The 24181-nt window shown below is 40.8% G+C and overlaps 1 protein-coding gene across 3 annotated transcripts in view; it reads left to right on the forward strand.

Moving 5' to 3' along the window:
* atp13a3 (ATPase 13A3) overlaps nucleotides 1-24181 on the forward strand; it is a 116062-nt gene that overhangs the window by 56022 nt on the left and 35859 nt on the right. For all 3 annotated transcript variants that reach the window (XM_067995270.1, XM_067995271.1, XM_067995272.1), the window contains 12 exons: nucleotides 1811-1968; nucleotides 2296-2484; nucleotides 3597-3658; nucleotides 4692-4842; nucleotides 5189-5305; nucleotides 7127-7144; nucleotides 7234-7387; nucleotides 7743-7863; nucleotides 11106-11230; nucleotides 14137-14312; nucleotides 23517-23645; nucleotides 23738-23817. In XM_067995270.1, the coding sequence (XP_067851371.1) occupies nucleotides 1811-1968; nucleotides 2296-2484; nucleotides 3597-3658; nucleotides 4692-4842; nucleotides 5189-5305; nucleotides 7127-7144; nucleotides 7234-7387; nucleotides 7743-7863; nucleotides 11106-11230; nucleotides 14137-14312; nucleotides 23517-23645; nucleotides 23738-23817 (1480 nt within the window). The remainder of the gene's footprint in view (nucleotides 1-1810; nucleotides 1969-2295; nucleotides 2485-3596; nucleotides 3659-4691; nucleotides 4843-5188; nucleotides 5306-7126; nucleotides 7145-7233; nucleotides 7388-7742; nucleotides 7864-11105; nucleotides 11231-14136; nucleotides 14313-23516; nucleotides 23646-23737; nucleotides 23818-24181) is intronic.

The following is a 24181-nucleotide window of genomic DNA, read 5'->3' on the forward strand; positions in this document are numbered from 1 at the left end:
TGAGGATATGGGGTCCCACCACCAAACACATCTTCCCCATTTCTTCCCTTTCCACTTTCCAGAGGGACTATACTTTCACTGTTGCACTGGCCTTTCCATGCAAAAGCAGGAGGTGCAACACCTACCCATTCACCTCCTCCCATACCACTGTTCAGGGCTCAAACACTCCTGTGTGAGACAGCAATTTACATGTACTTCCTCTAATCTAGTATTCATTGCTCATGGTGCACTCTCCCCTACATTGGGGAAGCCAAACGCAGATTAAGAACACCTCTGTTCTCTCCACAAGTATGACTCTGAGCTAATTATGGCTTGCCACTTTAACTTCCCCTCCCATTCCCAGTTTGTCATGAGCCTTAAACACTGTTCAAGGCTTCAAGAACAATATGTTTCTGCTAGATACCCCTTCATTGGACAGTCTCAACATTGACTTCAGACTTTAGCTATATCCTCATTTTCAAACCTGTTTTAATTTCATACCTCCTTCCCCAGCCCAGGTTTTCCAAGTTTTCTATTTCTCTCATCTCTCCAGGCCAACCACTTCCTTTTTGACTTATATACCCCTTTCTTTAATGTCTTACAGCTTCTATACATTACTTGACTGAAATGATATCCTACATCATTCCACTAATGTTTCTTCTATCGATTTGTCTTTTTCTATATGATACATATTTCCTCCCTTTCCTTATTCTGATTGTGTTAAAATGCCTGCCCGCCTCTTATGTTTCAGTTGTGAAGAAGGGTCAGCACCCAAAATGTTAACTTGTCTGTTAACTCTGTAGTTACTGACTGACCTGTGTATTTCTAGCATTTTCTGTTTTTGTTTGATTTCCAGCATCTGAAGCATGAAGTATTTCCTCTTTAAATCAGTAATTTGTAGCTATTTTGAAATCTGATTATAACTGAAATGAATAGTATTTTGTTCCCCTTTTTTTTCTCCTCTTCTCCTGAAGGAAATGACTGATGCTGGAGTATGGCTCCAGGAGTGCTGGCAGCATGCTGCTTCCTTATTCAATTGGCTGATCTTGATGTGAGCATAGATAGCGAATGTCAGCAGGCAGTTTGATCAAGGCATCACAGCCACATCTGATGTATTCCCCAACCGACTTCTACACATGCACACTTTCTGCCACTGGATACAATCAGGAGCAAGAACCAAGACTTATTCTTGTTACCTCTAAAGCCTGATAACACAAACTAATCGCATTGTTGTGACCCAGTGCCGCCTGGTTACAATCTGCAAATTCGGTACAGGCCACGGTTGTAAGAAAAAAAAAATAGAAATAAAATTAGAGGTCATCATAACACTATGTAGAGCAGAACAGCAATACTAAAGCATAAGTTTCTAATAGGCAAAGACATGATGCAAGATTAAGAGTAATGGCGAAAAATGTAAGTTGCAGCTATCTCAGATAGATAATTGCAGCTGCTGGTCTTGGGATAGAAAAGTCACAGCTGGGGCAAACCCTCCCACGCCCCCATCCCCGCATCGAACATTGAAATGGGGGGAGGACTCGGAGGAATTTGAGTCCTCTAGAGTTCTAGCATCTCCAATGTAATTGTGATTTTAACCAAAAATTAAAATTTCAAAGAGATTGTAGTTCCACCTGTTTAATTCTTTGTATCTATCTGCATGCAATATATTCTACATTTGTGCTTGTTCCAGAAAGTTAGTTGTATAGTGCAACTTTAGAAAGTATAGTGTTATAAAATAAATTTATGTATAAGTAAAATGTATATATGTAAAAAAATAAATATGAGGGAGGTATTGAACTACATTTTAGCATTGGTAACGTTCTTTTTTTTGAAGGTTTTAGTACTACAAAGGGGCAACTCGTACGCTCAATCTTATATCCAAAACCAACAGATTTTAAACTGTACAGAGATGCTTACCTCTTCCTACTCTGCCTTGTTGGTGTAGCAGGGATTGGATTTTTATACACAGTTGTCAACAGTGTTTTGAATGGGGTATGTCCTCTTTCTCTGTTTTCACCGTACTTGTTAAAGGGAGGGAAATATGTGTTTCAAAATTTGTAGTTAGAGAACTGTGTACTTAGAACTGCATATGCTTTGTATTTTTTTTAAAAGTTGTAACTATATAGATTATCTTAGATAAAGTTCACCAGAAATAAATCTTGAATGTCAATTTGAATTGGATAATTTTTATCTGAAAAAAAATGATCTAAAAGCTTGCTAACTCACACTTCAAAATTCCAATTTATTTGCTTTATTGCCATATGCTTTTTAAATGAATCTTTCATTACATGTTATTTTTTGTTGCTTTTTTGGTTGCAGGTCGGAGTTGGCACAATCATTATTGAGTCACTTGATATCATCACAATTACTGTTCCACCTGCTCTTCCAGCAGCATTGACTGCTGGGATTGTCTTTGCACAGAGAAGACTGAAGAAATTAGGCATTTCCTGCATCAGTCCTCAAAGAATAAATATCTGCGGACAGCTTAATCTCATTTGTTTTGACAAGGTTAGAAATTGTAAAGTTCATGCTCTCTACCAATTAAATTATTAAAGAGCTAATAGGCAGTAATAAACATCAGTGAGGCTTCAAGATCAGGCTTAAAAGGGACAAAGAGTGTTGTACATGAAGGCACTGCATATACAACACTACAAACTCAACATCAGATTCTGCATGTATGCTGATGACACCCAGCTCTACCTCACCACCACTGTCTCTAATTTGTCTCACTGCTTGTTCGATTATAGAGGAGCAAACATTTCCTCCAGCTAAACATTGGGAAGATCAAAGCCGTTGTCTTCGGTCCTTGGTACAAACTCCGTTTCCTAGCCACCGACTTCATCCCTCTTCCTGGTCACTGTCTGAGGCTGAACCAGACCGTTTGGAACCTTGGTGTCCTATTTGACCGAGATGAGCTTCCGACCACGTATCTTCTTCATCACCAAGCCCGCCTACTTACACCTCCATAACATCGCTTGTCTCCACCCCGCCTCAGCTCATCTGCTGCTGAAACCCTCATCCATGCCTTTGTTACCTCGAGACTTGACTATTCCAATGCTCTCCTGGCCAGCCTCCCATCTTCCACCCTCCATGAACTTCAGCTCATCAAAAACTCTGCTGCCCATATCCTAATTCGCATCAAGTCCCGTTCACCCATCACCCCTGTGCTTGCTGACCTTTGTTGGCTCCTGCTCCCAATCTTCATTTTTATTGGAATACTCTTAGGCTTTTGCGAGAGACAAAATACAAACACAAGTTGAATATTGAAACTAAATTATAGCCATTAAGAAGCTTAAGGCATCTAGCCACAGAGTCAGCCATGTTTTACACTAATATATAAAACCAAATAATGTTGGAAATACTCAGCAAGTCAGGCAGTATCTGTGGAGAAAGAAACAGAGTTAATGTTTCAGGTTGATGATCCTTTGTCAGAACCCATCTCTCCACAGATGCTGCCTGTCTTGCTCAGTATTTCCAGCATTTTCTGTTTTTATTTCAGATTTCCAGGATCCACAGTATTTTGCTTTTTACAGTAAGATATTGCATAGCAATAGTTGCATGACAAGTTTTTGTTAAATGTCTTTTCAATTTCTAAAAGTTTTATTTTTTTTTGGCTTTAGACTGGAACACTTACTGAAGATGGCCTGGGCATTTGGGGCATTCAAAGAGTGGAAGATAATAGGTCTGAAACATAACAATTGTACCCGTGATATTTAGGCTCTTTAAAATACAAAAAATCTTAATGCAATGGTGTACGTATAGATTATGTGAGCTTCTGATGAATTTTGTGAGTGAAATGGACCTATAAACGGTGGTCTGTTGCTTGTGAATAAAAGCTAGGATGCTAGCAGTTGTGCACAGCATTCGCAGGAGCATACATTTTTAAAATAGTTTTTGAGACTTCACAGTCTCTCTTTGGCCCTAAGAGGATTGGTGCTCCACTTGTGAGTTTAGTCTCTCTACTCAATCTGCTAATTTGCGGAATGCTAGGTAGCACTTTTCCTTCTTTGGAAGTCTTTTGGAATTCTCTACTCCAGAGGGCTGTGGATGCTGAGTCGCTGAATATGTTCAAGGCTGAGATAGATAGATTTTTGGACTCTAGGGGAATCAAGGGATATGGGGATCAGGTGGGAGAGTGGAGTTGAGGTCGAAGATCAGCCTTGATCTAATTGAATGGCGGAGCAGGCTCGAGGAGCCTTATGGCCTACTCCTGCTCCTATTTCTTATGTTCCCTTGCACTCTGCTAAGAGAAAGCAAGAACATTATTAGGTGGGTATGTTCAGCATCCTTAATGCTTGAAATAGATGCCAACTTTGGAAATGAACTCACTGGATGTGATTCTCAAATAGCTGGGAGTTTTGTCAGGGTAAAATTAAGGATAAAAACATTTTAAAAATGCAGCGAAATGTTGGATTTGAATAATAGATATTTGGTGCAGTTTTGTTGAGATGGTTAGATTGAGACTGAAGAGATTTTTCACTACCCATCAATATTCAGTGTTTTAATAGGACTGCAGCATTACTTTAGTCTAATTTAGTTAGTAACAAACACAGTTGAGGGTAACTTGCTTATGGATTGGTTATAGCCATTTTTGCAATTTTCTACTGGATACTGAAAATTGACTTCAGTTTCATTGTGAAATCTTATTATTTTCCATATTGATGCAATTGAAAAATGAAGGAAGAAATTTGAAGCATTTTTTGTTTCATACTTAGTTTTTTGCCATCGGAGCAAAGCATTTGTAAGGAGAGCTTGGTGAAGTCACAGTTTGTGGCTTGCATGGCAACCTGCCACACACTTACTAAAATTGATGGGAAATTGTCTGGTGACCCATTGGATTTAAAGATGTTTGAAGAAACTGGTTGGGTGAGTCTTACTATTCAATAACTAAGCATAACAGACTACAAACTGCAAGGTCTGGCTTAATAGCAAAATGAGTGGTTTAAAATATTTTGAACTGTAATAAGTGTTTATTGCGCAAAGTTGCTGAAGAGGAGCTTGATATTTTGTTATCAAGTATCAAAAAAGGTCTTTGACTTTTTATGACCTATTTGTTTTATAGTTTTAGAATGGACATTGTTGATATTAATTAGGATGAAAAAGTGAGTTCATTTAGTCACAATATTTAGGCATGGTAATTTCATGCATCCATTTTAGAAATAGCATTGACAAGGTTTCATAACCTTAATACTGTTTATGTTTTCTGTTAAAGGTTCTTGAGGAAGCAACTGAAGAAGAGACTGCTTTACATAATCAAATTATGCCCACTGTAGTTCGACCTTCAAAACAGCTTCTCCTTGAACCCGAGGCAGTAATGGATCATGAAATGGTGCATTTTTTTTAAGGCAACTTTAATTGACCGTAACTATGACTGGCCAGATGGTCCACAGTTGTCTTTTCCAGTCCTATAAATCTCTGTTTATAGTAGTGATTTTTATTTATTCAGTTCTCAATTTTTAAAAAAAAGTCTACAGTTTTTTTTTGAAGTATAGAAAATATAGGCATAGAAATTCGGCCAAGCAGCGCTCGTTTTTCGAGCACTAAATGGCCTCCTAGGTCTCCATTATGGCGGGTCTCCAAACAGGTGTTAAGCTTTTTGCATCTGCAAATAAGGGACCTAAACAGCTTGACATAGTGAACAGCAGCGCCATTATTTTTGGCCCCCACTGCAAACTCTGTTCCGTTGTCACTGAATCCATCTCCCTTCCCAGCTGCACTCTCACACTTAATGAAACTGTCCATAGTCTCTGCGACCTGTTCAATCCTGAGCTGAGCTTTAAATCACAAATTCTGTCTTATCACCAAGACCAATTACTTTCACTTCTGCAACATTACTCATCTCTGCCTCTATGGCAGCCCTTCCATTGCTCAGATACTTATCCATGGCTGTCACCACCTTCATCATCTGTTCGAGTGGTGTCCTTGCTGGCCTCCCATTCATCACCCTTCAGAAACTCCAACATGACTAAAACTTAGACGCATGTATCTTGTCCCAAACTCTGCTGCATGTTTCCTGTCAAGCACTAAACCTCACTTGTCCATTGCTCCCATCCTCATTGTTCCTCCACTAGCTCCTGGTACTCCTATGTAACACTTCTAAAACTTTGTGCTTATCTATTACTCCCTTCGTTTTCTTGCCTCACTCCATCTCTGAAATCTCCTTCTACTCTACAGCTCCTAGGCTTCTTTCTCCCTTGCCTTCTCTCTCTGTACCCTAACTTCACTCTCCCTCCCCTTCCATTCTTTCTCTCTCTCAGCCTTCTTTCAGCACCTTCTCTCCCTCTACCCGCCTGCCCCTCGCAGATTTCAGAGATGGGATGAGGCAAGAAAATGAAGGGATGTACAGATAAGTACAAGGATTTTAGAAGTGTTATGTAGAGGTACGAGGAGCTAGTGTAGATCAATGAGGATGGGAGCGATGGACACGTGAGTTTCAGGGGTAAATTTTAACAGGGGGCCGGGAAGAGAGCGTGGGGAGGGGGTCAGAGATTGTGGTGTGGGGGGATTGCGGCAGGAACCTTGTTGGGCCTGGAGGAAACACTCCTGCTCCTCCTGGCCCACGAGCAGTGCAATAAAGGCACTTACCTGCTGAGCCGGGCCTTCTTGCCTCCTCTTGCGTGGCGTGAAGCAGAAGGCCTGGGAATCCCGGCCCCCAGGAGTTAAAAATAAAAAAATACTGTCAAAATGGAGGTCCGCAGCCTCCTTAAAAGATTTCACTTACCGACCCGCCATCTGCGAGCACGTTGGTCACCCGCCCCTCAATCCACCTCCGTTAAAACCGGAAGTGGGTGAATTGGAAGTGGGTTGGGGTCAGGTTTTGCATTTTTAAGATTTTTACTTTCCTGTTCGTGAGGTTAAAATGTACCCCATATGTCTGCATGTACCTTGTGTTAGTTAATTGTAAAGTGTAGGATAGATCTTACGTGAGAAACACTGTCCAAAAAACATTTGACAGCGTTAAAACTTCAGACTTGAAGCACACATAGAGCAGCCTGAGCATTTGTACTGTTAAGTATTTTATAAAGCATACTCTGAATGTGTTTCTTCACTGCAACAATGGAACAAAAATTGAACCAGCTTTCTTTTATAGTGTTGTTTAAATGGAGAATTGCAATGTAATGTATTTACTATAGGTCTATTTTTTTTCCAGGAAATGTATGATCTCCCTGTAAGTACAACTTTGGCAGGATTCTCAAATCTATTTTTATTCAGTAACTGTCGCTGTACTGAATACTTACTCACATTCTTTCTGCGCAGGCATCATATGAAATAGGTATTGTACGGCAGTTTCCATTTTCTTCTGCTTTGCAACGGATGAGTGTTGTAACTAGAGTGCTGGGTGAAAAACATATGGATGCCTACTTAAAAGGTGCACCTGAGATGGTTGCTAATCTATGCAAGGCAGAGACAGGTAAAGTAGTATGTACTATTTGCCATTTTCTATTTTCTTTTCATGAACTGTTGCTGAAGTATTGTAAGTGGTCCTAAATTTAAATAAATGTTTCGGTAGAATATTTTCCTAATACTTGTAAAAGTAGAAATTATTGTTGGTGATGTTATCATTACAATTGCTTAATGTGCTTCCATCAAATTCCTCTCTGCCCTATTTTAATGGTGCTGTTAACACATTTTATTTTAAATTGGTTAACACCTCTGTTAAGATGGTGGAGAGAGGAATTTGGTATGATTGTATTCAGGCTTATCTTTTACATTGTACTTGCAAATTGTCTGATTTTATAGTTTGTTTGATGTCTGTGTTTTTTCAGTTCCCAAACATTTTTCTGAAGTGTTGAAGATTTACACGAAACAAGGCTTTAGAGTCATAGCACTTGCCCACAGGAAATTAGGATCTAAACTAACTTGGCACAAAGTGCAGAATGTCAGCAGGTAATAGAACTATTTTTCTGGCTCCTGCAGCATTTCAAAATGAACAGAATGGCCTTGATTTTAACTTGGAGTGGGATTGGTGCGTGGGTGTGGCCAGGGCAAATGACAAACTCACATGCCAAGGCCCAGTGAGATTTTAGCTCTTGGAGCCTAATTTCCATATTCAGGATCGGAATCTCGCCCGTGGCTGTCGGGCGGGAGCATGAATTTGGGTGGCAGGAAGCTGTCACTGGGGACCTGCGGGAATGTCCCTGGCAGTCAGTTAATTGGGGAATCATGATTCCTAGGATGAAAAATTTTAATTTTAACTTGCCTGTACAAAGCCCTCAACCTGTGTGCACTGTTTCAGGGTGATAGTGCTATTCTGTACTTCCTGGGGTCCTTTTTGGGGTGCCAGAAAATATAGAAATAGAACAGAAATTCAGCAATGAGCCAAGAACTGTGTGCCAACAAAGCTTTATCATAAAGGCATATGCCACACCCCCGCCCCCTTTTCTGAATTATAAGCCTGGAATTTCCTGGAGCGTTTTGCATAACTATGGCACAAGAGTGCCCTTTATTCCTGAGGAAATTCAAGTGTAACAGATTCCTGCTGGTTTTACGCCAAAACTCGTTATGCACAATTTTGGGCGCAGCATGGCCTGAAGTGACCCGATATCGGTATAACTGGAGGAGTAACCACATTTCTCAGGTCTGAAGTTTTAATTTTTTTAGGATACTTTTGTAACTATTGATGCTTCCTTCTTCAAAAATACAATATTTATTTCTTCGACATCAATAATTTTAACTGTTAAATAGAAACTGCAGTCTCTGCCCGAGAGATTCAAATACATTTTCTAGTTCACCATCATGAATATTCAACCTGAATATATAAATTGCAAGATCCAGGACATTCTCCATAGAACTGTATTAGTGCACATGTGTAATTTCTAAAGCGCTCTGGTTATGAAGTTTCATTTTACTACTACTCAACAACAACAACAACAACAACTCGCAATTATATAGTGCCTTTAACATAGTAAAACGTCCCAAGGCACTTCACAGGAGCGATTTTCAACCAAAATTTGACATCGAGCCACATGAGATATTAGAACAGGTGACCAAAAGCTTGGTCAAAGAGGTAGGTTGAAAGGAGCATCTTAAAGGAAGAGAGGGAGGTTTAGGGAGGGAATGACAGAACTTAGGGCCTAGGCAACTGAAGGCATGGCCACCAGTGGTGGGGCAATTTAAAATTGGGGATGCTCAAGAGGCAAGAATTGGAGGAGCGCAGGGACCTCGGAGGTTTGTCGGACTGCAGGAGGTTACAGAGATAGAGAGGGGTGGGGCCATGGAAGGATTTGAAAACAAGGATGAAAATTTTAAAATTGAGGTGTTCCTGGACTGGGAGCCAATATAAGTCAGCAAGCATAGGGGTGATAGGTGAATGGGACTTGATGCGAGTTAGGATACGGGCAGCAGAGTTTTGAATGAGCTCAAGTTTACGGAGGGTGGAAGATGGGAGGCTGGCCAGGAGAACATTGGAATAGTCAAGTGCAGAGGTAACAAAGGCATGGATGAGGGTTTCAGCAGCAGACAAGCTGAGGCAGGGGTGGAGACGGGTGATGTTATGGAGGTGGAAGTGGGTGGGCTTGGTGGTCGAGTGGATATGTAGTCGGAATCTCATCTCGGTCAAATAGGACGCCAGGATTCCGAATGGTCTGGTTCAGTCTCAGACAGCAGCCAGGGAAATGGATGGAATCGATGGCTAGGGAACGTAGTTTGCGGCGGGGCCGAAGGCAATGGCTTCGGTCTTCCCAATATTTAGTTGGAAGAAATTTTTGCTCATCCAGTACTGGATGTTAGACAAGCAGAGTGACAAATCAGAGACAGTGAAGGGGTCGAGGGAAATGGTGATGTGGTAGAGCTGGGTGTCGTCAGCGTAAATGTGGAACCTGACTTAAGTTTTGTAAATAACTAAAGCCCAACAGCAGAATTCTTAGAATCACTTCTTCGTTATCATGTAATTTGCTGAAATAGAGATTGATGCATTTGATAGGAGAGCAAGTATATATCAAAATATATTCAGCAATACAATTTATAAAGGTGGTTGTATGAAGTCATGATCCAGTTCAAATCTAAAAATTCAATTTGGGTTTCCTGAATTAGTTGCACTTATCAAAAACTAACATAATGAGCAACAAAGTTTAATTTATTAGCAAGTTTGATTTTATAGGAAATATACAAGCATGCAGGTGTATAGTTTTTGATCAACTTTATTAGGACATGATTGAAACAACCATAAATTTAAGCCTCTGTCGAGCCACTTCGCTGATAGAAGGTAGAATACAAGATAATTCTGCTAAATTTGCGCTTATTTGACACCGGTTTTTACATTCCGGCCCAGGCAAATGAGCTTCACCGGAAATTTAAGTGTAAGTTCCCATCAGTGAGATCGGCGCTAAAACCAGCGTAATTTCTACGTTAAGTGCGATCCAGGAAGTTCTAGGCTATTGACTCTCTGCTTCACAAGTGATGTGTTCAATACATTTTCATTCCAGAGTTTTACAGTGCTAAAAGCATTTTTCTTCAATGAATAAAATAACAGCAATTAAATTACAAAATAATAGCTATTTGTAATGCAATCTGTCAGCTATGCAGTTTGATTACAATGATGAGTTATTTTATAAAATGAGTCATTTAATTATTAAACATTTGGAGTTTCTCTCTGCCTGACTGAATAAATATAAGTTTATCAGAATGACCGGTCTCTTTGCTCCCTCTGTTTAACATTACTTCTTTTACAACTGTTGCTTTACATTTTCCATAATTTAGAATGGCGGAATGTGTTCTTGTCACCTAAGAGTCAGGTCTTTCAGGAGTGAAGTTAGGAAACACTTCTACATGAAAAGTGTGGTAGAAATTTGGACTCTCTTCTGCAAACGTCAGTTGATGCTAGCTCAATTGTTAATTTTAAATCTGAGAATGATAATACCTTTGGTTGACAAAAATCTAAGTGATATGGGGCTAATGGTGTATGGAGTTAGGTCACAGATCAGCCATGATCTTGTTGAATGGCCGAACAGGCTTGAGGGGCTAAATGGCCTATTCCTGTTCCTATGCTCCTATGTCGTCATACTTAAGCTTTGTACTCCGAGTTATTGGCAACTTCTGTTCTTTTTTGTGGATGCTGCATTTTACATGGCATTTGCATTGTAGCAGTAATGCACCTTGAAATTGAATACTTAAAACTTTGCTCTCAACAGGGATGCCATTGAAAGCAACATGGAATTCATGGGGCTTATTATTATGCAAAACAAATTAAAGCCTGATTCACCTAGAGTCCTTGAAGAACTCAGAAAAGCTAATATTCGCACAGTTATGGTTACAGGTAATGTCTTCCTTTTTCCTGCAGGTAAGATTGTATGCATACTTTACATCTTGCTAGAATTTTATTAATTGGTTTATAGAATCTTAAAATCCCATTTATATTTTCAGTGTGCTGTGTTTTATAATAAGTGCATGGTACTTCTACCATAAACAACAAGCTACAAAATAAGTGATCTAACCCCCATCATCCCAATGGCAACAGGAAGCTCAATATTGCGGAAGTCAGAGACATGAAGAGCAAAAGCCTTTCTCTCAGCAGCCCTGCATTGGCCACTCAATCAATAGAGGCTTGCTGCAAAGATTAAAAGGTTGCAGCATTTTGAGCTAGTGGGTCTTCGCTTCAGTGCAGCTCTTCTGGCTGTCTGCTGTGATATCTGACTGAAAAATGAGTGAATATATAATGAAGCTGTCCTCACCAACTCCAAAGCTAACAATTACTAAAAACATAACAGATTTCTTGACGTTGATTTATTAGATTCTTATTTCACCTTAATGTGTGGTTCATATAACAGTTTGAAGACGTTCGCAATTTGTTCACCTGAACCCTGCAGTGATGATTTGGCCTTCTATTCACTTCCAGGTGTTCATTGCTTTTCTGTTAACCTCCACTATGGAACTTTTCATGTACAGAACTTGAAAATGAAACTGGCTGAGGGTCAGGGAACCTATGGCCTCTCATCACCCATCCTTGGGGGGAATGACTGGAAGTGGGGAATGTGGTTGGAGGGTTAGCGATGAGGGTGAGTGACAGCTGAACAAGGGGGAGGAGAGGATGCATGCGTTGAGTTGGGCAGAGGTAGGGTAATGATAGGGGTGAGGGGTGGTATGAAGGGGAATGGAAAGAAGAGAGATGGAGAGAAACAACAGACATCAGAGAAAGATAAGAGTGATCATATTTTCTGACTTATCATGTGCAACACCATGGGAGATCGTCTTGTTAACATATAGGGATGCGATGAAATTCGGGAATTTCAATTTGATTTCATAGTGATTTAAAATAGCTACAAGCAAAAAGAGGAAGCCACCTTTCCTTACCAAGTTTAAAAATGTTGCCTGGAGCCAATTGTCTGTGAGACCAAGCTGTTTCTTCCATAAATGAATCAGGATACAGGCATTTTCTGATGCATATTTTCTAAGCATAGTACTCTCTCTACCTTACAGTACTTCACTGTTTCTGTATATTATTCTACCTGTAAACAAAGCTATTAGTTTTAGTTTGAACAAATTGGACATTCTACTTTTTGAATACCAACTGTGTTTTGGTGAAGGACAAAATTTTTATTCTTTGACGGTCTCCCTCATCTAACTGTACAATGAGTTTCAGTCGCTTGAAAAATGCTGAATGTATAAACTGGTAAACCTAGCACCACGGGGGAGGGAGTGTCATGAGTCACTTGCAGAGTACAGAGGCAGAGGCCAACCCGTATATCACTATGGCCTGACACTGCAGAGTCCTACAACATGAGGCAATGCCTGTCACAGTTGAGGAAATGGAATCAAAGATCTCCTTGAGAGAAGTATTTTAAGGGGTGGATCTGTAGTTGAAGCCTTGTGGCTTGATTCCTGGTCTCTCAGTGAAACCTGTGTCTACAAACAGATGTACCAATACCCTGTATGGTCCACCCTTCATTTACCATTATAAAAGATCAACTTTTACAGTAGTTCTTGATCTGAACTGTTTCTTTTCAGTTTCTATTATTTGTTACTTCCACTCAATCTTTATTCTTTGTTTTCAATGTGGGCACTATTTCCTTAATTTTACTGCTTTTTCCTATTTCACATAGATAGATACAGTTTAATGAAAATAGAGAGATGGTAGTCTTAAAACTGCAATACATTTGCAGTACATGACTTCTGTTACCACATGGTATTTGTTGTCAAGGTTTAAGCCATGAAATAGTTCAATACATTATTTAGTGAATTTAGTAATGCAGTTCTCTTCATATTACCACTACAAGAAGTATTTTGATTTTATTGTGTCACTCCTTCCTCCCCTCCTCGCCCTAATGTCACGTAGTATTACCTGGTCTTCCAGATTACCATTTCTCTACCAGTGTTCCTTGAAGAGACACCAGAACAAAAGAGATTGACTTGTTAAAAATTTCCTTCCATGTTGTCTTTGTGGGTAAGCAACTGTCTTCCACTTGACCGGCTAGGAAATGTTGAAGTCACATGAACTAAAACATCTCCTGACACCTATGGCACATTATATTTGTGCATTACATTTCAAGAAATTTTAAATGGCCATTTTTGTTTGGTATTATTTGTGAATTTTTTGGTTGAATTTCTTTGTTCTCTCAAGGCGAGGGATGCCAATACGGGGCAATAAAACACTTCTTCACTTCATACACACTGTCAGCATCAAATACTTGAGGTTTTTGTCAACATTGCTCTGCAACTGTTTGCTAATAGTTGTGCAAAAGTGGCCCAAGGAATGCCCCTGCCCAAGGTCAAAATAAAAAATTAGAGAGCCCGACGTATGCCCTGCGACAGTCTGAGTCACCAGTGTGAGTGAGATCAGATGGAACTTCATTGCAGTTAATTGATTGCATTTCAGATGTGAACATTAGTCAAATTGATTCAAGGAATGAGTGAAACAGTTTTAATTCAATATGTAAAATAGAAGCTAATTGAAGTGTACTGTGCAGGTGTCATGAGGGTTGAGATAGGTACTGACTAAGAATGTTCAGTCTTTTCCTGTATTGTTACATCACTTTGAATCAGAAATGGATGTAAAATACAACAAAAGATAACACCACACCAACCAAAATCTGGTTCTGTTTCTAAATCTGAAATGAAAATGGAGTAGATTTTAATCTTTGATTTTAAAAGGAAGGATTCTATTGTATGTTAATATGACTTAATTATCTTGTATTCCTGTACTAATAAAGCTTTGTGTCCTACTAGGGGATAATATGTTAACAGCTGTTTCTGTAGCTAGAAACTCTGGGATGATTTTGCCTCAGGATAAAGTGATTATTGCAGAAGCACTACCTCCAAAAGATGGGCAGGCTGCTAAAATACATTGGCAGTATGCAGATAATGCTTCAAGACATCTTGATATATCTGGCGCAGCTTCAGAGGTATGACACCTGTTTGATTCTTTGCTGAAGAGCAAAAATTTATGAAATAGATTTAATTATATAATAAGTATAGAGTAATTTAATGGAGGGACAAAAATGATGTAATTACTTGTTCAGTGAATGCTTTAGCACATTAAGCAATGTGATTTACAGAGATCCTAACTTTCAAATCCCAATTTCAGTGAAGCTTTGCCAAAGCCACCCATCCCTTCTACCAACACTGTAAAACTCTCCAGTGGCTGGAGTCATACCTCGCACAAAGGAAGATGGTAGTGGTTGTTGGAGGCCAATCATCTCAGCCCCAGGGCATTGCTGCAGGAGTTCCTCAGGGTAGTGTCCTAGGCCCAACCATCTTCAGCTGCTTCATCAATGACCTTCCCTCCATCATAAGGTCAGAAATGGGGATGTTCGCTGATGACTGCACAGTGTTCAGTTCCATTCGCAACCCCTCAGATAATGAAGCAGTCCGAGCCCGCATGCAGCAAGACCTGGAAAACATCCAGGCTTGGGCTGATAAGTGGCAAGTAACATTTGTGCCAGGCAATGACCATCTCCAACAAGAGAGAGTCTAACCACCTCCCCTTGACATTCAACGGCATTACCATCGCCGAATCCCCCACCATCAACATCCTGGGGGTCACCATTGACCAGAAACTTAACTGGACCAGCCATATAAATACTGTGGCTACGAGAGCAGGTCAGAGGCTGGATATTCTGCGGCGAGTGACTCACCTCCTGACTCCCCAAAGCCTTTCCACCATCTACAAGGCACAAGTCAGGAGTGTGATGGAATACTCTCCACTTGCCTGGATGAGTGCAGCTCCAACAACACTCAAGAAGCTCGACACCATCCAAGATAAAGCAGCCCGCTTGATTGGCACCCCATCCACCACCCTAAACATTCACTCCCTTCACCACCGGCGCACTGTGGCTGCAGTGTGCACCATCCACAGGATGCACTGCAGCAACTCGCCAAGGCTTCTTCGACAGCACCTCCCAAACCCGCGACCTCTACCACCTGGAAGGACAAGAGCAGCAGGCGCATGGGAACAACACCACCTGCACGTTCCCCTCCAAGTCACACACCATCCCGACTTCGAAATATATTGGCGTTCCTTCATTGTCGCTGGGTCAAAATCCTGGAACTCCCTTCCTAACAGCACTGTGGGAGAACCGTCACCACACGGACTGCAGCGGTTCAAGAAGGCGGCTCACCACCACCTTCTCGAGGGCAATTAGGGATGGGCAATAAACGCTGGCCTCGCCAGCGACGCCCACATCCCATGAACGAATAAAAAAAAGGGTATACTCAAGATGTGTTTGCAAACAAGTGGAGGATTTTCAGTGGATTAAAATAGTGACAAAATTTGTTTTTCGCAGAAGAATATTCCATTTTATATTATGATGAGTTTTGGTCAAATTGTTAATGGATTGGTTTAGGATGCAGGACAATCCTGGAGATGGTTGTGATTAGACAATTTCAGCTGATACATCTGGGCGACAGTGCAAAACAAAAAGTAACAAAATATAGAACTATATTTAATCTCACAGTGAAAAAAGAAAAAAGGAATGAGTAACTACCAGAGGGGGGTGGAGTTGTCCTTTTTCTGGCATAACTTTTCAAGAGAGGGTGAACTAATAGTAATTTTTTGATTGACTGCTTTTAGGCAATGTGAAATTCAGCTAGAGCAATCTGTGTGCTTTACGCCACATAGGCCCATGTGTCCTGTTCCCTTTAGATATGTGAAAGCTCAAGGGTTGCTTGTAATTTTGATAAGTACTTCAGATTCCAAGTTCTGTGCCTGTGATGTATACAGAAGGGATTATGGTCCTTTTTGTTGTATCATTACTGTAGGTTTACCAGTAAGCAGTCTAGCAGATTATAAAAGAAAATTCATGCAGTTTGTACTATTGAGTAACTCTGATGCTTCATTTTAGTCTAACACAGAATCAGCACAGAAGGAGGCCATTCGGCCCATCAAGTCCACGCCGGTTCTATGCAAGAGCAATCCAGCTAGTCCCACTCCCACGCCCTTTCCCCGTAGCCCTACAAATTTTTTCCTTTCAAGTATTCGTCCAGTTCCCTTTTGAAGGCCATGATTGAACCTGCCTCCACCACCCTCTCAGGCAGTGCATTCCAGATCATGTCACCATCCTCGTGTCACCTTTGGTTCTTTTGCCAATCACCTTAAATCTATGTTCTCTGGTCCTTGACCCTTCCGCCAATGGGAACAGCTTTTCTCTATCTACTCTGTCTAGATCTTTCATGATTTTAAATACCTCTATCAAATCTCCTCGCAACCATTGCTGTTCCAAGGAGAACAACCCCTGCATCTCCAGTCTATCCACATAACTAAAGTCCCTCATCCCTGGAATCATTCTAGTAAATCTCTTCTGCACCTTTTCTAAGGCCTTCACATCTTTCCTGAAGTGCGGTGCCCAAAATTGAACACAGTACTCCAGTTGTGGCCGAACCAGTGTTTTATAAAGTTCCATCATGACTTCCTTACTTTTGTACTCTATGCCTCTATTTATAAAGCCCAGGGTCCCATATGCTTTTTTAGCTGCTTTCTCAACGTGCTCTGCCACCTTCAACGATTTGTGCACATACACCCCAGATCTCTCTGTTCCTGTATCCTTTTTAGAGTTGTGCCCTCTAGTTTATATAGCTCTCCTCGTTCTTCGTACCAAAACATATCAGTTCACATTTTTCTGAATTAAATTTCATTTGTCACTTGTCCGCCCATGCCACCAGCCTGCCTATATCCTCTTGAAGTCTATCACTGTCCTCCTCACTGTTTACTACCCTTCCAAGTTTTGTGTCATCTGCAAACTTGGAAATTGTGCCCTGTACACCCAAGTCCAAGTCATTAATATATATCAAGAAAAGCAGTGGTCCCAGCACTGACTCCTGGGGAACACCACTGTACACCTCCCTCCAGTCCGAAAAACAACCGTTTCCTGTCACTTGTCCAATTCTGTATCCATGTTGCTACTGCCCCCTTTATTCCATGGGCCGCAATCTTGACGATAAGCCTATCGTGCAGCACTTTATCAAATACCTTTTGAAAGTCCATATACACCACATAAACTACATTGCCCTCACCTACCCTCTCTGTTACCTCATCAAAAATCTCTATCAGGTTAGTTAAACATGATTTGCCTTTAACAAATCCGTGCTGGCTTTCCCTAATCAATCCACCCTCGTCCAAGTGACTGTTAATTCGGTTCTGGATTATCTTTTCTAAAAGTTTCCCCACCACTAAGGTTAAACTGACTGGCCTATAGTTGCTGGGTTTATACTTACACCCTTTTTTGAACAAGGGTGCAACATTTGCAGTTCTCCAGTCCTCTGGCACCACCCCCGTATCTAAGGATGTTTGTAAGATTATGGGCAGTACCTCCACAATTTCCACCCTTACTTCCCTCAGCAACCGAGGGTGCATCCCATTTGGACTGGGTGACTTATCTACTTTAAGTACAGCTAGCCTTTCTAATACCTCTTCTTTATCATTTTTTAGACCATCCAGTATCTCAACTATATCTTCCTTTACTGAGACTGTGGCAGCATCATCTTCCTTGGTAAAGACAGATGCAAAGTACTCATTTAGTACCTCAGCCATCCCCTCTGCCTCCACGAGTAGACCTCCTTTATGGTCCCAAATCGACCCCACCCCTCCTCTTACTACCCGTTTACTGTTTACATGCTTGTAGAAGACTTTTGGATTCCCATTTATGTTGGCTGCCAGTCTATTTATTAAAGGCAAATCATGTTTAACTAACTTGATAGAGTTTTTTGATGAGGTAACAGAGAGGGTAGATGAGGGCAATGCAGTTGATGTGGTGTATATGGACTTTCAAAAGGCATTTGATAAAGTGCAAGCAGTTAGGAAGACGAATGGTATGTTGGCCTTCATTGCAAGAGGATTTGAGTACAGGAGCAGGGATGTCTTACTACAGTTACACTGGGCCTTGGTGAGACCACATCTGGAGTATTGTGTGCAGTTTTGGTCTCCTTATCTGAGGAAGAATGTCCTTGCCATGGAGGGAGTGCAACAAAGGTTTACCAGACTGATTCCTGGGATGGCAGGACTGACGTCTGAGGAGAGATTGGGTCAACTAGGGCTATATTCACTAGAGTTTAGAAGAAGAGAGGTGATCTCATTGAAACATATAAAATTCCAACAGGACCAGACAGACAAGATGCAGGGAGGATGTTCCCGAGAGTCCAGAACCAGGGGTCACAGTCTCAGGATACAGGGTATGCCATTTAGGACCGAGATGAGGAGAAATTTCTTCACTCAGAGGGTGGTGAACCTGTGGAATTCTCTACCACAGAAGGCAGTGGAGGCTAAGTCATTAGATGTATTCAAGAAGGAGATAGATATATTTCTTAATGCTAAAGGGATCAAGGGATATGGGGAAAAAGCCGGAACAGGGTACTGAGTCAGACGATTGGCCATGATCATTTTGAATGGCGGAGCAGGGCCGAATGGCCTACTCTTGCTCCTATTTTCTATGTTTCCATGTTTATTCTCATCCTCTCTTTGCCCCTTTTATTTCCTTTTTCACTTCCCCTCTGAACTTCCTATATTCTGCCTGGTTCTCACTTGTGTTATCAAACTGACATCTGTCATACACCCTTTTTCTCCATTTCATCTTACTCACTATCTGTTTTGTCATCCAGGGAGCTCTGGCTTTAGTTGCCCTACCTTTCTGCCTCGTGGGAACGTGCCTAGACTGTACCCGAACTGTCTCCTCCTTAAAGGCTGCTCACTGTTCAGAAAACTGAATTTCATACACTAGATAAAGATGAAATAGTGTTGACCTTATACACTCGTAAATAGCTCATTATTCTTGAAACTACATATGTTTTTATTTTTATGTAATTACTTGAGCTAATAAAATCATTTTACTGCTATATTGGAGACTGGAACTAAAATTAATAACATTTATTAATAGGCTTGCACTCAAATGTTGGTCATTTATGGAAGAGTAAGATAAGGGTTCAGTGAGATAAATGGGGATCTGGCCTAATTTAACTGGACACGAGTCGACCAATCAGTTTGAAAATCTTCAGATATGCGATCCATTGGTTAAAAATAAATATAACCCTATATGGTATACTGGAGGAGGTTATAGAATGAACTGTAGAAAATAAATTAGTCCTGAAAAAATTAGCAGAACTCAAGGTGGTTAAGTCACCGGGCCCTGATGGCATGAACCATAGACTGAAAGAAGTTAGAGAGGAAATAGCAGAGGCTCTTGATACAAGTTTTCACTCTGCAAATATGCAAATTGTGCTATGGGACTGGAGAATAGAAATTGTAACATCCTTGTTCAAGAAGGGAGAGAAGGATAAACCAGGTTAACTATGTTTCAGTTGTGAGCAAACTCTTAAGGGGTAAAATTAAACCTCGTTTTGCTCGGTTTTTTGGGTGTAAAATGAGGGAAAAGCTTACCAAAATCGAATTACGATCTCCCACACCTGGTCTGCATCTGAAGTTCAATGGCCACCGCATTGAATCGGGCGACTTTTGGTCATCCCAGTCGGCTGCCTGAAAGGAGGGCGGGAGGCCTAATCAGATTATTTAAATAAGGGTCCTGCACCTGTTTTCGGTCCCTTCTGAGATAGCAAAGTGTGGCAGTGCTTGATTCATTCATTCTTAGGCCCGCCCAGCAACTCATGGTGGGAACAGTCAGCAGCAGTGATATGTAAAGGTGTCCTCACCTCCATTGAGTTATTTCTTCGGTTAGTCTTTTTAGGCTACTGGTGCATTTTTGGGTGATTTTTCTGGCTATTTTGGCTGCTTTTTTGCTGTTGGCAAGTATTGGAGAGTGATTTTGAAGAGATGCTGCAGTCTTTGTGAGGATTGTCTTCACCATAATTTTAGAAGATAGATGTGCTGCTTGGGCTGCCTTTGGGGCTACATAACTTTGCAATGCAAAGGGGACAAGACTTGAAGCTGCTGGAGGAGGAGCAGCAGCAAGAAGGAAACATATCCTCCAGCTTTGCCAGTCACTATACTCCTGACATGCCTCCTGCCCACAAATATCCATGATCTCTTCTTCTGGTAGGGACATACGTGGATTTATAGCATCACAGTAGGTGCAGCGCAAGACGAGGCCACTCAGCCCATCATGCCTGTGCCCGCTCTTTGAAAGAGCTATCCAATTAGTCCAATCCCCCTGCTCTCTCCCCATAGCTCTGTAATTTTTTCCCCTTCAAGTATTTATCCAATTCCCATTTCAAAGTTACCATTGAATCTGCCTCCACCACCCTTTTCAGGCAGTGCATTCCAGATCATTACAACTTGCTACGTGAAAAAATATTTCCTCATGTCACCTCTGGCTCTTTTGCCGATCACCTTAAATCTGTGTCCCCTGGTTGCCAACCCTTCTGCCACTGGAAACAGTTTCTCCTTCTTTATTCTATCAAAACCGTTCATGATTTTGAACACCTCTCTCAAATCTCCCCATAACCTTCACTGTTCTAAGGAGAACAACCCTAGCTTCTTCAATCTCCCCATATAACTGAAGTCCCTCATCCCTGGCACTATTCTAGTAAATCTCTTCTGCACCCTCTCTAAGGCCTGAGGAAACAATGAGGATTGACGGTGGTCTTTCTCCTGTCCTTGCTTGTTCCCTTGTATTGTGTGCCATCTTTTCCTGCAAGAAAGAAGAGTGTTGTAGCTCAGTGAGATGTTTTGAGAATCTGCATGTCGGAGTAGAATACTGTGTATGGTGTGTAAAAGATGGCACAGGTGTGAGGGAAGTAATTGTGAGGACAGTGGCAGGTGCAGAGTGAGACAGTAGCAGCAGAAGGAAGTAATGTGAGGTTGAGAGTGCAGGGGCTAAGCGGACAGTAATAGGAGATTATGAAGTAGGAGTCTTACTTCAGCCCTTGTCAGATCATTAAACTTTTTTTTGCATTGCAGCTAGGTCCTGGGTGTAATACTTCTTCCGTTAACCTGCTCTGCCACCCTGGAGACCTTTCTGCCGCTGAGTGTAAAGAGTACATCCTTCCTCCGCTAACGTCCTCCACCAGCACCTCCAGAACAGCATTGAAAATTCAGGGGGCTCTTCCCGCATTACCTCTGCTTGCCATTTTGACTGTTCAATTGGAATTCAGTTAACTGCAGTCCAAGTGCAACTCCCTTCTAAGAGGTGCAGGCTGCCTTTAAATGGTGACTGTGACGCCCAATTTTATGACCCCTCCCCAATCGGCAAGCTGCCTGAGTAGCATTGGCAGTTTGCCATTTTTAACCAATATGGATCGTGCCTCTTGCTCATGTTTGGGGACACAGACTGATCGCTCCAATCATTTTCCGACCAACCATGGGCCTTAATTAATTTATCCCCTTGAGATAAAATTAGTGAGCATTTAGAAATACATGGATTAATTGAAGTCGTTGAGCATGGAATTGTTAAAGGCAAGTTGTGTTTGACAAATTAAGTGTTTAATAGTGTTTTTACTATATTGCAGCTATTGAAAGGATATAGAAGAGAGAAGCCAGAATAATTGAGAGGATGGAGGGATTGGATTATGAGGACCGTTTATTTAAATTGGGCATGTTATAGTGTATAAGGGTTTTCAGAAGTTATTCTACAAGGTGTCCCACAAGAGGCTTTTTAGAAAAATTTAGCCATATGGTGTAAGAGGAAATGTAATAGCAGGGATAGAAAGTTGATTGGCTGACAGGAAACAGAATTAGAATTAAATGGGTGTTGCTCAATCTGGAGAAATTTTGTATCCCAGGGTTTAGTGCTAGATTCACTTTTGTTCTCCCTATGTATGTATGTATGTATATATATATATATATATATATATATAGACGGACACACACACACACACACACACACACACACACACACACACACGACGTAAGGTGGTAGAATGGGCAGGCAGGTGGCAGTTGCAATGTAATGTGGCTCAATACAATTTAGGCAAAAACAAGGAATGGGATAATACACTCACTGGAAATACACTGAAGAATGTGAATGAACAGAGACCCCTAGGGGTTCAAATGCATAATACCCTGAATGTGTGAATGCAGGCAGGAAAAGCCATAAAAAGGCCACCAGAAGTTTGAGTTTTATAAATAGATCATCGAATACAAGAAGTAATGATCAATTTATACAAAACATAGCTTAGGCAATGGTTAACAGTATTGTGTATAGTTTTGGCCCCATTAGAGAAAGGACATTAAAGCCATAGAGCATGCGTCGCATACAGTTGAACAGGATGATACTAGGAATGGGAAATTATAATTCTGAGGAGAGGCTTGAGATGATGGGACTATTTCCACTGGAGGAAAGAAGGTTAAATGGAGATTTTAATAAAGGTTTTTAAAAATTATGAAGAGTTTTGATAGTGTGATAGGGAAAGAGTATTTTCTTTGTTTCAGGAGTGAGTGATGAGGGGTCATTAACTTAAAAGTGTCACTGAGTGAGGAGAAATTTCTTTTACACAGAGGGTTGTTGGAGCATGGAATGCAATGCCACGGGGGATGGTTGAGGCAGACTTTTATATCTTTTAAGGGAAAATTGGATAAAGGTTTGAAGCATCAAATAATACCGGGTAATGGAAAGAGCGTGGGATAGTGGGATTAGTTTTGGATTACTCTAGCAAAGAGCCAGCGATGCCAATGGCAGCCTCCTGAGTTATAACGATGCTGGAAAGAAAGCTTTATAGTTATGAAGAAAGACTTTCTGGTGGAGACGAGAAAGTTAAGGGGTGATCTATCAGAAATTTCCAGTATAATGAAAGGTTTTTAGAAGGTAAGGAGTAATTGTTTCCATGGGTTGCTGAATCACTAACCAGGGGTTATGGACACAGGATTACGAATAGACGAATGAAGAGGTAAGTTTGAAGAAAACTCTACACAGAAGGTTATTGGAACATGGAATGTTTTTATCATAAGTGGCTATAACATAACTTAAAAGGGAATTAGATAAATAGTTCAAAAGGAAGAATACAAAAGAAGATAGGGAAACGGCAGGGATGTGGAATTAGTGTGGATAGCTCCTTTCAAAGAGCTAGTACGAGCACAGACATGATGGACCAAATGGCGTTCTGACTAACAAGCTGGAAGTATTTTATTGTTAACGCGACAGAGTAGGTAAATATATTACTGTAAGTTTTATTTAAATAAAAATATGTCATTAATGTTATGTTCGTTCTGAATTACTTTTCCTTTCCAGGTTATCGATATTAAAATGGAAAATGAGGGCTCTGGAGATGGCCTCCATCAGATGAACCATTACCACTTTGCAATGGATGGCAAATCCTTTTCTGTTGTAACTGAGCATTTTCAGGATCTGCTTTCAAAAGTTAGTAGCTGACAACTGATGTTTTCTGAATAATTTTAGCTAAGGATATTGCTGGCCGTACAAAACTAAAAATGTTCTTCTGTTTATCTCAGTTGGTACTACATGGCACGGTATTTGCTCGTATGGCTCCTGATCAAAAAACACAGCTGGTAGAAGCATTTCAAAATGTAGAGTGAGTACTGAATGACACTCTTTTCAATTTGGAAAATATTAGGCAGATGGGGGAAGTTTTGATAATTCAATGGACATTTAATACATTAGTATTAAACTCATGGGTACGGTAGCATAGTGGTTATGTTACTGGACTAGTAATCCAGAGGTCTGGACTAATAATCCGGAGTCATGAGTTCAAATCCCGCCACAGCAGCTGGGGAATTTAAATTCAATTAATTAAATAAAATCTGGAATAAAAAAAACCTAGTATCAGTAATGGTGGCCATGAAACGACCGGATTGTTGTAAAAACCCATCTGGTTCACTAATGCCCTTTAGGGAAGGAAACCTGCTGTTTGTGACTCCAGACCCACAACAATGTGG

The sequence above is a fragment of the Heptranchias perlo genome, chromosome 13, assembly GCF_035084215.1.
Source record: "Heptranchias perlo isolate sHepPer1 chromosome 13, sHepPer1.hap1, whole genome shotgun sequence".
Lineage (NCBI taxonomy): Eukaryota > Metazoa > Chordata > Chondrichthyes > Hexanchiformes > Hexanchidae > Heptranchias > Heptranchias perlo.